Source organism: Populus alba, chromosome 15 (genome assembly GCF_005239225.2).
Source record: "Populus alba chromosome 15, ASM523922v2, whole genome shotgun sequence".
Lineage (NCBI taxonomy): Eukaryota > Viridiplantae > Streptophyta > Magnoliopsida > Malpighiales > Salicaceae > Populus > Populus alba.
Window position 1 is genome coordinate 12,159,387 of NC_133298.1, and position 12,443 is coordinate 12,171,829.

Genomic DNA, 12,443 nt, shown 5'->3' on the forward strand with positions numbered 1-12,443 from the left:
TAAACTATCTAAAAAAAACTAATATATCTAGGAGCAAATTTTCCTTTCATTCCAAACCGCATAATATGCTTTCACGGTGCAAACCTTAGGAACACTCAATCACCCACTTCAAACTTGAGGGGCCTTCGTTTTCTATCTGCATAACTTTTTTATCTATCAGAAGTTGCTTTCATTCTATCTTTTATGATCTTCACCTTCTCCGTGGTAATTTGTACCAACTTCATCAATCAATTTCCTATCACCTACCTCTTCCCAACAGATTGAAGTTTGTCGCCTTCTTCCATACAGAGCTTCATAGGGAGCCATGCCTATAGTAGCCTGATAGTTGTTATTATAGGTAAACTCCATCAATGGTACGTGATCCTCCCAATTCCTTCCAAATTTCAATACATATGACTTTAACAAATCTTTCAAGGTTTGAATGGTTCTTTCTGATTGACCATTTGTTTAGGGATGAAATGTAGTACTCAATTCAACTTCGTCCCTAGAGCACACTAGATACTTGGCCATAATCGAGATGTAAACCTAGGGTCTCGATGAGACAATATGGATACTAGAATTCCAAGTAATCTAACTATTTCTCCCACATATAATTTTGCCACTTTATCAACTAAATCTATCATCTTCATAAGAAGGAATAAAGCAGATTTTGTTAATTGATCCACAATAACCCAAATTGTATCACTACCTCTCTTCCCTCTAGGTAATTTAAAGACAAAATTCATGTTGATGTCCTCCTATTTTCACTCAGGTATCATAAGTGGTTATAACTGTCAAACATGCTTTTGATACTCTAATCTTATTAGCTGATACATCTCACACTTAGTCACATATTCTGCAATTTCTCTCTCTATGTTTGACCACCAATAAAACTCTTTTAAATCACGATACATCTTAGTACTACCAGGATGTACCATAAGTTTGGATTAATGAGCCTCGCCTATCACTTCACCCTTTAAGTCCTTATCATCAAGCAAATACAATTGTCTTCTTATTGCTACCATTCCATCATTCATAATTTGAAAAGGAACCTCAATCCTGTCCTTTATCTTTTTCACTCATGTATCCTTTAATTAAGCTTTCAATACCTTGTCTCTAAGTGCACACCATACTTTAAGTTGGGCCAACAACAACCCTTCAGGTCCTACATCCATTTGGATATCCATTTTCCTTAACTCTGTTACTTCCCTTTAGCTTTTCCTAGATGATAATATATCACACAATCATAATTCTTAATCAACTCTACCCATCTTCTTTGCTGTATATTCAACTTTATTATCAGTGAAAATTTGAACTTGCGTTCCATAGAAATAAAGTCTTTACATCCTCAATGCAAATACTATAACAAGTTCTAGATCATGAACTAAATAATTAACTTCATGATTTTTCAATTGTCTTGACGTATAAGCAATCACCCTCATATTTTGCATCAAGATGCACCTGAGTCCTCTCCTAGACGCATTACTGTAGACCACAAGGCCTTTTGACCCTAATGGAAGTGTCAAAACATGGGCGATTGTAAGTTGCTTCTTTAACTCTTAAAAATTATTTTCATATGCTCCAATCCACTTAAACTTCACTTCATTTTGGGTCAATGGAGTCAAAGGAGTTGCAATCATGGAGAATCCTTCTATAAATCTCATGTAATACCTAGCTAAACCTAGAAAAATTTTAATTTCTGTAATGCTGGTAGCTCTTTTCCTTCTCATTATAACTTTCATTTTTTTAGGGTCTATGAAAATTCCCTTCGTTGTTATTACATGCCCTAAAAATATAACTTATTTTAACCAAAATTTATATTTACTCAACTTGACATAGAATTGTTAATCCTTTAACATCTACGTGTGTTGCTTTTTTTTTTTTTCTTTGCTTTAATTTTTTTTTTAATTTCATCCTTAAAAAAAAACTTTATTATTTGTTTTAATGTGCTTTTATAAGAGTTATCAGTCTCAAACAAGTATTCTAATATTAAATTGATGCTCGATTTTATAAACTATTTTTTTATAACATAAATAATTAGTAATAGTTTTTTTTTAAAAAAAAACAAAATTATTAAACTTAATAAAATTCATGATGATATAAATCAATTTAATCTATCATTTCAATATTTTTTATAAAATTATTTAATTATCCAAGTTGTCTTAGTCATCCAATTCAAATCTAGGCAACTATAAAATAATTCAATTTAAGATTTAAACTAGGTAAAAAACCGAATAAAATTGACATGCTTGATCAAATTTAATAACAATACTAGTAAACTCCCCACTACTTTGATATATTTTATTTTATTTGTAAAAATTTTAATCCAACCTTTCCACCTAGTGTAGGCCAATGAGCTAGTTTAACCTAAAACAAAGTCCTTCAATTAATGATAAATGTCACCATTACAGTGGCGAAGGCTACCCAAGTTTTCATTTAGCAAACAATGTTCTATTCGCCAAATCTTTTTTTTCTTGTGCATTGTGGAGGGATCAAACAATGCCAAACAGGACTACAGTAAAATTTACAACAGTTCTCGGGTGTTCAAGCCAGAACCACATGATAAAGAGCTGAAAAAAAACCAAAAACCAAAAATAAACCGTTATCCATCATGGACTTTATTTTTAATTCCCCAAAACAGAAAACAATGCTGGGGGATTATTATAGTCGCTAAACAAAAACCTCAAAAGATAGCACCATGAAGTTCCAAGCCATTGATAATATCTTATTCGTCACTGTCTGCAAAACCAGAGGCATGATATCTTCAATTTTAACCCTCCAGTGCAGCTGCTCCAGATATAATCTCAGTCAACTCCGTTGTGATAGATGCTTGACGAGTTCTGATACAAAAATATCACGCAAATTACAGAAATCAGTTGTCAAGAACAAATGAAAGAACAAAACAAGTTTGCTTGGCTCCAAATCATCATATGTAAGAGAAACAAACTCCCCACAACTACTTCCCGTACGATATAGAAAGTGGAGCACTATTTTAAACCAATCAACTCAGTTTTGCTTGCCAAGCCATTAACAAGATTACAACCTTCCCAAAATTATGGTGTTTGGTACAGAGGCTACAAGTTGAGGTGAATCGTTCACGAGTAATTATTACAGAACTAATTCTTAAAGCCCTAAAGTTGTCTTTAAAAATGTTTGGTGTATTGATGAAATGGAGAGATTATTAAACTACTGTTGTGTGTGTGTGTGTGTGTGTGTGTGTGTGAGAGAGAGAGAGAGAGAGAGAGATAGAGAGAGAGATTTGAGTATGGTTCCTTGAGAGAAAAACATCTGGATGCCCCCCCCACCCTGCCGAGCCAAAAATTGTACCAAACACAACTATTACCCAGGCTGAATTTTCCATTCATTACTTCACTAAATATACTTTCAGGGTCAAAATAAGATTCCTAGCATGCATTTGTATCCAGAGAAAGTAACCTGTTATAAGTCAGTGTCAGGCGATCAAGCATATCTCCAGCATTTCTGCTTGAGCTGTCCATAGCAGACATTCTTGCACCTTGCTCACTGCAAGCATTCTCCATTACTGCATTGAACAGAACCTGAAGAAAATTTGAAGATTTACATGTAAATCCCAGACATACTATAAGGTTCTGTGGAAGAAACAGGCATCAAAATAAGTGCGTGTTCAGTATTGTGGTACAGGGTGCTTTTAAAAAATATTTTTCGCTTGAAAATACATTAAAATGAATTTTTTTCAGATTTGTTTTTATCATTTTTTATATCAACACATCAAAATCATCAAAAAACACTAAAAAAGAACATCAATTTGATGTTTTTTCAACACAAATGCACTTTTGAAAAGCACCAAAAAAACAGAAGCTACTGCACTCAACTAGTCAACTAAAGAGGGTACTAAAACAATAGACTGCAGTGGATTATCAAAGGTTACATGCATCAAATGAAAGAAAAGAAATGGAGTTAAATAAGCATGAGGGTGAACACACCACTACTCAACTGATCAACTAAACTTGTACCAGTAATATAAAACCTACATGGTAGAATGAGCCCTAAATGGCATAACCATTAAACAGGGTTGAACTACTGCTTCTCAAGTTTCTAGTCTAAGTTTGCGTGCATACATGCTTTGAGAATTGGACTCACATATTTTGAGAATTGGACTTGAATTGGACTCACATGCTTTGAGAATTGGACTCTGTCCCAAATACTACTCAGAAAATAAAGGGTTGTGGCAACGCTTACACAAGAAAACTGGAACTCGGCAAGATTCTGAAGTATTTCACCCTTTGTTTCACCACCTTCAATCTCATAAGAATCAAGATCACCAAGCTTCCCACCAGATTCAGCCTCTCTCTCCACAACCTATATCAACATTCAATCATACACCCACAATCCTTAACAAAAAAAACCCAAAGTGTATACATATTAGCAGGTGCACCACTCTGAATCACCTCAGGAGATAATACAGTTGCCATAGTCGGAAGAAATGCGACCACTGACTGGAACTTGTTGTAGACAATCCTCAAAGCATCATATTCCACATTCTTTAAAATGTCATCAGCCAGAACAGAGACCTGAAATAAATAAATAAAATCAAATGGAATTGCAGGAGAATTTTTGTAAATTATTCTATAATAAGATTAGTAGCTTATATAATGTACAAGCTATTAATTGACTTCTACTCTTCATTAGGAAGAGAGGAAAGAAAATGAGAGGAAGGGAAATTATGGAAAAAAGTTCTCTCTCTCTCTCTCTCTCTATCTTATTTTTAAGAGAGAGAAATACAAAAGAATATAGAGATATTCCTCATTGGATGTAAAATAAAATGAAATGTTAAGAAAATGTTGGTAGTAAAATTACTTTAATGTCTTCTATGTTCCTCATACCATAAGATTTTAAATTTTAAATCAAACATAAAAATGTATTTTTATTATTTGAATAAACACCCCAACCAAACCCAAAAGCCCACATGCACTTCTCTTCGAATTGGAGAGATTAGCTTTTGTGGGCCCAAGGGAAACTTTCTCTCACTTTTCATTCCCTTCGTTTCCACTCACCCTTCCAAACAAAGTAAAATAACTACAATGGCTTTTGACAAATGCATAAAAGAACCCATTGAAGGAGAATTATAACAGATATCAGTGCAACCAGGGACTTGCTACCAGGTCCATTTAACAGCAAACAGTATTAGAATGATGGGTACAAAAAACAAGAGCTCAATCCATGATAAACTGGAAACAAGCAGCTTGCTGGCCATAGAAACTGATTTTTTCCCTCCTTTCTTCTTCATTAAAACAATTTGGGATTTAAAACTCTAAAAAAGTCTATACATGTGCATGTAGAGAGATGAGAAGGTTTTTTCTCGAGATACTTGGTCCAGGAAATATGACCAACTAACCTGGGTATAATTCAGAGGATTCTTCTGCAACTCTGTCAAGCATATTGTAATGCTCTTTTTTGAATCACGTATCAACTGCACCTTTGCCTTTTCTCCCAAGATGACAAATTTAGTTTCTTTGTCAGGACCTAGGAAAGTATAAAAATATATTTAAGGTTTCAGAACAGCCAAACCCATTGCAAACAAGAAAAAAAAAATTAAATAGAAAGAAAAGAAAAACACACCTGAAGTCAACCTATTAATGGCCCTGCTGACCTTGACTGCTGTAGAGTTAATTCCACCACACAGACCTTTGTCCGAAGATATGGTGACAATCACATTCTTCTTTACATCAACACCTAGCAAACAAAATAACAGCAAAGCCAAAAAGCAAATAAAAGAAAATAAAAGAGGACAAAAATGTATTCAGTAATAGAAAATAAACAGAGTACAAGGGGATCTAGTACAATAGCAAGAGTGACATAGGTTGGGAAGGGGAAAACAATAGAAAACAGAAATCACAGTGAATATTGGATAAATTTGAAATTGGAACAAGATAAAAGCTCTAGAATCTTAATAGATTGATAAAATAACAAAGAGCGTCTATAAAATAACCCTAGCAGTCTATTTATACAAGTAAAATCCTAATAATATCACATGCTAATCACATGACAGCTAGAACTCCAAGGACTCCTAAATTAAACAAGAAAATCAAAACTTATAGGAAAATTATTAAAAAAAGCTCCTGCATCAAAGAGAAATTTTTGAAGTGCATAAACTTATATGTTGTGTGGGCAATTTAATGTTTTCAGAATCAGTATTCTAATCAAGAATTTGAAACAAATTCCTCCACCATTTTTTTCATTAATTGAGTTAAAAAGGGTGCTGGATTTTGAAATGTTGTACTGGTAATTTCTCACATTTCTTAGATTTTTAATTCTCTGTTTTCAAGATAAAGTAAGGAGATCAATCTGAAGTTTCTTAGGAGGTTGCATCTTTTCAAGTTTGAACCAATCTTATTCCTGCAATACTGCAAGCTCTCACATTCTTGTTGCTACCACCATGAATTCTATAAGCTTCTAACTTCAGTAAAGAGAAGGACCCACTGAGGCTCTACTATTTGAAATATTCATAGGGTTTGCTCAAAACAAATTTTCATTCCATCAATTAATGATAGACCATATTAATAAATGCGTCAAAATATACACTCAGATAATAATTAAACACATCAAAACAATGCATCCTTGAGTACAAAATATAAATCAACCACTGCATGCAAGCATTCAAAAATCTTAACCAAACTTTTGTGGGAGTTGCAGCATAATGACCAAAATAAACCAGAAAAACATGGTTAGAACTTAGAACATGCACTCAGCACAACATGAACTAATGAAACCAAATTATAGCTGTTTTTAAGACTAGAAAACACGATCCTTACTTTCAATAACTAATTAATTGGAAAGTTGAATATAATTGGAACAGATAAAATATCAAATAGATGCAAGTTAACAAAGCAGTGGCTAGATAAAAACTTCTCAGAACATACTAGGAGTATCTCCAAGAAGCGCAGTAAATGGTTGCCATAGGCCACGAGAATTTTCAGCTCTAGTTTGAATTAATCGCAACTTTGAGGCTGCAACCATCTTCATAGCCTTTGTAATTTTCTGAATGTTCTTGACACTTTTCATCCGATTCCGAACTGCATAAGATACATCACAATTAGTTGTCCACAGTTACAGGTTTCAGAGACTTAATTTAGTAAAGATGCAGCAAGAAATAAAGTCTTAAAGTCAAATCAAAAGATCAAAGGATGCAACTATTGAACAGCAACATTCTTACCAACTTGAGTTGAAATGGAACGCACTCCAAGAGGGACATGCTCCCTGCAAATCCCGAGAAAATTATTTATCTTCCAATTAAAAAGTAGAGGAACTTTCTTAAAGCATCCAAAAGAAGCAATCAAGACAGGAAATCATGGAAGGTGATATATGCAAGCAAACACGCACAGCAAGTTATTCTCTCTCATACATAGATTTATTTTCTGAACGTTCTACAAAATCATTTAGTTATACATACTCGTATGATGTCTAAAATGCAGCTAGTTAAAAAATCCGATCAAAGAAGACAGATGAATCATGATTAACACTCAAGGGAAATACAACTTGATAAGTGATGTTCCCAAATATCACTCAAACTCAGTTTAAAGATGGTAGACTTGTTTGTTACAACCATAAAAAAAAAAAAAATTGTTATTTATTTCATTGTTCCTATGAGCCTGCATTTTTCTTCTTCAAGGTTTTTAAATGAAAATACAAATCTCCCATGTTTCCACCATCGTCACATTTTAGGTATCACAGAAATGCTCTCATCAGGGCAATTCCGCAACTGAAATGGAAGGCTGTTTTCAGCCACATTACTAATTGGATAGCTAAACAACAATTTATACAAAAGAAGAGAGCAAGAAAGAGTATTTATATTTATATTTATAATTACATTTACATTTATATTTATATTTATATTTATATTTATAAATAAAGCTAATTTGCCCTAGGAACTTCAATGGAACCATATTGGGTATTCATGAATTATACTGGAACTACTCACCGCACAAACAAATGGCTAATTGGCTGGTGTTAATGACACAGACCCATGAAGAAGAAGCGATAAAACAGCCTCTTTAAAAACCCTTGTATTTTTTTTTTATCTTTCAATATATATTATAAAGAAACCCGTTAAATAAACATTTCAAAATCAATAACAATCCCAACAAATTTTTCTTTTCTTTTCTTTTTTAATTTTTTTTATCTCATTTCGTAATCAGCCAAACAGAGAACAAACATACAGAAAGAGAAAATAGAGAAATGAAAAGAGAATAAATCTGATTGATTCATACTCGGGGATGAGAGCAGATCGGAAGGGGGTGATTGGTTGATGCGAGATGAGAGGGGAGGCAAATCTCCTTCCTTCGCGTCTCAAAGCAGCTGCCATCGCCATTGCTGTAAATGATTCTTCCGGCCAAACCCTAGACGCTGTTGTTTTTGTTGTTAGATCGAGAATTTATTATCGACTGCGAGTGAGCTCAGCCTCGGGTGTGTGGGTCTTTTTTTAAAACTTTATTTTCGCTTTTTTCGCTCTTGTTTTTGGAAAAGAAAACCATAGTTTCCGCCTCGTGTTTGTAAGAAAATATCAATTTGCACCATATATTACCGATTGATTTAATTCCAACCAATCTCTCTAAATTGTTTTTTTTTTCTACTTATTATTATACAAGCCATCAGCATAGATCTTTCATTCTATAAGCTTATAGCAATCACAAGATTTAGTAGCATAACTAGATATATAACCCATGTGATGTTGCGGGTTATTTTTTTTTATATAAAAAATATCAAGAAAAAACTAAGATTTAAAAGTATTAGGTCTTTTTGCAACACTATATCTAAAAATCTTGGGTTTGGCTTTAACGCCTAACCCAAAAGTAATATTTATAATATTAATAATAACATTAAACTTGTATGACCCAGTAGGTCTAGCTATAATACCAGAGCCAATAGCCTTGGATACGGGTTTGGCTGCAAGGTCGTGTCATTAAAGTGTGATAATTAAATAAATTAATTAAAAAAAACTAATAGAAAAAAAAACTAATGAAGAAAAAAAATCTGAATTAACTGGGTTAACCCTTTAAACCAGGTTAACCTATCAAACCTTGAATTCGTGTCGTGAAAGTTTGATAACTTAATAGAAAAAAATAATTGACGGGTTGACCTAGAATTAACTAGGCTAACCCGTCAAACCAGGTTACCTGTCAAACCCTGGATCTGTGTCCTGAAAGTTTGATAACTAAATAAAAAAAATTAAATATTAAAAACCTAAATTAAATGAAAAAAATTAATTAAAAAGATAAAAAAAAAAAACAAACAAAAGACATATGCATGTTACTAAAGAGAAAAAAGAGAAAGAAAATCTAAATTAACTGATTTAACCTGTCAAACCTAGGATTCGCGTCATGAAAGTTTGATAACTAAATAGAAAATAAAATCAACGGGTTAAACATAAAACAATTAGCAAACTAAACTAAACAAAAAAATTGATTAAAAAGCAAAAAAAACAAAAAAAAAATTGAGTTAACTCGTGAAACTAGGTTAATTCGTCAAACCCAAGAGGCGTGTCATGAAAGTTTGATAACTAAATAATTTTTTTTTTCAAATTAACAAACTAAATTAAACAAAAGAAAATTCATTAAAAGAAAAAAAAAAACACAAAAAAAAAATCATAAAGGCATGAAAAAAAAAACAAAAAAAAACAAAAAAAAAACAAAACAGTTGAAACAATATTGATATATAAAAGGCGTGGGGAAAGCTACAGTACTTTCCCCACGCCTTTTAGAGTATAACTAAACATTAACCTATTCTTCACAGCAGGTCAATATTAATTTTTTTAAAATTAAAAAAATATTAAGAGTCTATAAAATATTTTAAGCATCTTGGGTTTGAAAGTCATGCTAGACCTAAAAGAATCTAAAAAAGCACAAGCAATCAATCACCAACGACAATCTAACCAAGTAAACAACAAACAATGAGAGAACAATTATGCACTTTAGTTTTCAGGAGAGAGAAAAGAAAGAAAAAAATATAAACAATCAATCATTAATGGCAATCCAACTATGGTATGTATACACACGCCGCACTATGTAGAAGAAGGAACGATTGCACATCTAGTGAGACGACAGATGGCCAGATTTGATCATCGGGAAAGCCTTGTGATAAGATCCAGAACCTACTGTATGAGATTTGTATCAGTTTTCAAGTTGACTTTATTTTTCTCTTTTATTTTATTTATAACTCTTTTATATTTTTTTAGCATTTTTTAGGATGTTTTACCTATTATAAATAGGTTATTTAGCTTGTATATATGGTTATATATATATATATATATATATATATATAAACTTTGATTTTAGAAATTATTATTGTGTTTGTGACTCATACTTTTTGGTTCTTTATTGAATTACTCTGATTTATCAAAGAATTAACCAAGTTTCATGGTTTCTTCCATGCTTCTCATTCATGTCTCTTCATATGTATTGGGTGGAGGTTCGGTTTCTATAGTTTTGGTACCTCAGTACAGGTTATTATTATGTCAAGCTCAATTATATGTCTAAATTTAGTTTTCTTGAGAAAGGTCGATTTGATTGTGGGTTTTAAAATCTTTATATCCATGAAGTTCGTATCACAAGGTTAACAAATGAACAAACATTGGGTATAACATGAGCTATATAAAAGTATTTATGTGATTAATAGAAGATTTATCACCTTAGGTAAATAAAAAAAAATATTTCATCTATTCTTAAATAGTATTGTTTATGAAATTCTTATGTAAGGTGAAATGAGATTCAAAAAGAATTTCAACACTTATGTCCATTGATTATCACTTGTATTTCACCTCAAATTAGAACTCACCTTATGCATGTGGTATTATAGAGTTACTCCATTACTCATATCGCATGAGGTTAAGAGGTTGAGTTACCCCGATAATAATTTGGACAATATAGAAACATAAAAAAAATCTTTAGGGGTAGACTAGTTGAGTCAAACCTTACATGAGCTAGATCTTACTAATCAAGATTAACTCTTGATAAGACCCAAATCATATCATATTCATTAGTGTTTATAATGACTTTATTATTTTTCCATCGATCCTTAAAGGAAGTGTAAGATGTCAAGAAATATTGAGATTACCATTAAGGATATGAGGAGTTGGTCAGAAAAAGATCAATATGATGAGAGAAAATGCATAACAATAAAATTCAAGTTTAAATTACCAAAACGAGTCTATATTTAAATAAATTCATGTGAGAAAGTCCTTCAAATCTACTTCTAGGCAAGGCATTTATTAAGCAATTGTAAGAGTTATGAGAGTTATAAAGTCATCTAAAATTCCATCCTAAGACAAGGGGAAATAATTTTTATTTGAGATGATTGTCACTTTAAACCAAATAGGAGTAAAATTGACTAACAAAAGTGAATTATCTTTTAAATTGAAGAAAAGGAGGCCAAAATAGTCTACTCAGCACTCATAGTCAAACCCTGTTTGATCTTTAACACAATGAAGAGACCAATATTGTAAGGGGCAACAACTATTTTCCTAGCTAATTTTTGCTCAACAAAGAATTATATAACAACTAGTGCTAGTTCTTCTTATATAATAAGAGCGCTCTTTAATAGATTGTCTTCTATATCAATTGTACACCATGAATAGAGTAGGTTCATTCTTATTTTCATACATCAATGGGGCTATAACAACAATGGTATCTATATTTTCAGTTTCTCTTAAGGTAATTTCACTAATATAAACTCTTTAGACTTCATCCTCCCTAGTTTTGTTTAAGTTAAAATCATTTGTCAAGAAAGATTTTCCTTCTAAGATCATGTCCAAATTAGTATAGCTATAATTAATGATGAATGTAAACACTCTCATAGGCTCTTCATGGATTAGAGGAAGAGCAGCTGTAGTTTTGGGGATCCACTTAAATATAATGATAAGGATCTAGCTTTCAACCTATATAGGAGTAGTAGAAGCTACGAAAAGTGTGGTTTTAGAAAATGGTATTTGAGAAAAAAAATTAAGAATGGGATAAGTTCAAATGTTATAAGAGTAAAAAAGAACAAATGAAGGATTTGATCAATAAAAATACTTGCCTTTGATCTTTTGACCAATTCAGAAATGGGAGCATCACTATCTCTTTCTTTAACCACAAAGGGTTATGAAGCCTTGGTAGGATGAAAGAATTTTTATGAGAAGAAGCACTTGTAGATTATGAAGTTAAAGAAAAACATAAAGAATGTTAAAGTAACAATTATATAAAAGGATGTAATGAACTTTTGAAGATTAAAGTATACTTACTAAAGGGTCTTTGGCTCAATTTCTTGGCTAGGCTATTGGTTGGACTTTTGGTGGGCTTTCTCTTGCTAGTTTTTTGTTGAAGTTTCTTTATCAAAGAAAAAAAATTCTTAACTATGACTTCTAAAAAAGCATTAAAGATGACATTCATAGCTTTCTTGTATAAAAAGAGAACCCTATTTGATGTCTCACTACCAATGTAAAGTCTCTCACT

General features: G+C 32.1%; 1 protein-coding gene across 1 annotated transcript; it reads right to left on the minus strand.

Annotated features, from left to right (window-relative positions):
• Positions 1–2,340: 2,340 nt before the first annotated feature.
• On the minus strand, positions 2,341–8,454 carry LOC118033415 (ATP synthase subunit gamma, mitochondrial). Its single transcript, XM_035038399.2, has 9 exons — positions 8,226–8,454; positions 7,172–7,215; positions 6,879–7,031; positions 5,578–5,691; positions 5,354–5,481; positions 4,407–4,529; positions 4,198–4,317; positions 3,415–3,536; positions 2,341–2,819 (listed from the first exon to the last, which is right to left on the minus strand). Exons 1-9 carry the CDS (start codon positions 8,324–8,326, stop codon positions 2,750–2,752), a joined length of 975 nt encoding a protein of 324 aa, XP_034894290.1. The 5' UTR covers positions 8,327–8,454; the 3' UTR covers positions 2,341–2,749.
• Between the last annotated feature and the right edge of the window lie 3,989 nt (positions 8,455–12,443).

What these genes read in the sequence shown, in the direction of transcription:
- LOC118033415 (XM_035038399.2), bottom strand. Translation starts at nt 8,326, where the DNA reads ATGGCGATGGCAGCTGCTTTGAGACGCGAAGGAAGGAGATTTGCCTCC. An exon ending in GCTTCTTGGAGATACTCCTA is followed by an intron (nt 5,692 to 6,878) that starts GTATGTTCTGAG and finishes TTTGTTTGCTAG; the next exon opens with GTGTTGATGTAAAGAAGAAT. An exon ending in CATTAATAGGTTGACTTCAG is followed by an intron (nt 5,482 to 5,577) that starts GTGTGTTTTTCT and finishes ATACTTTCCTAG; the next exon opens with GTCCTGACAAAGAAACTAAA.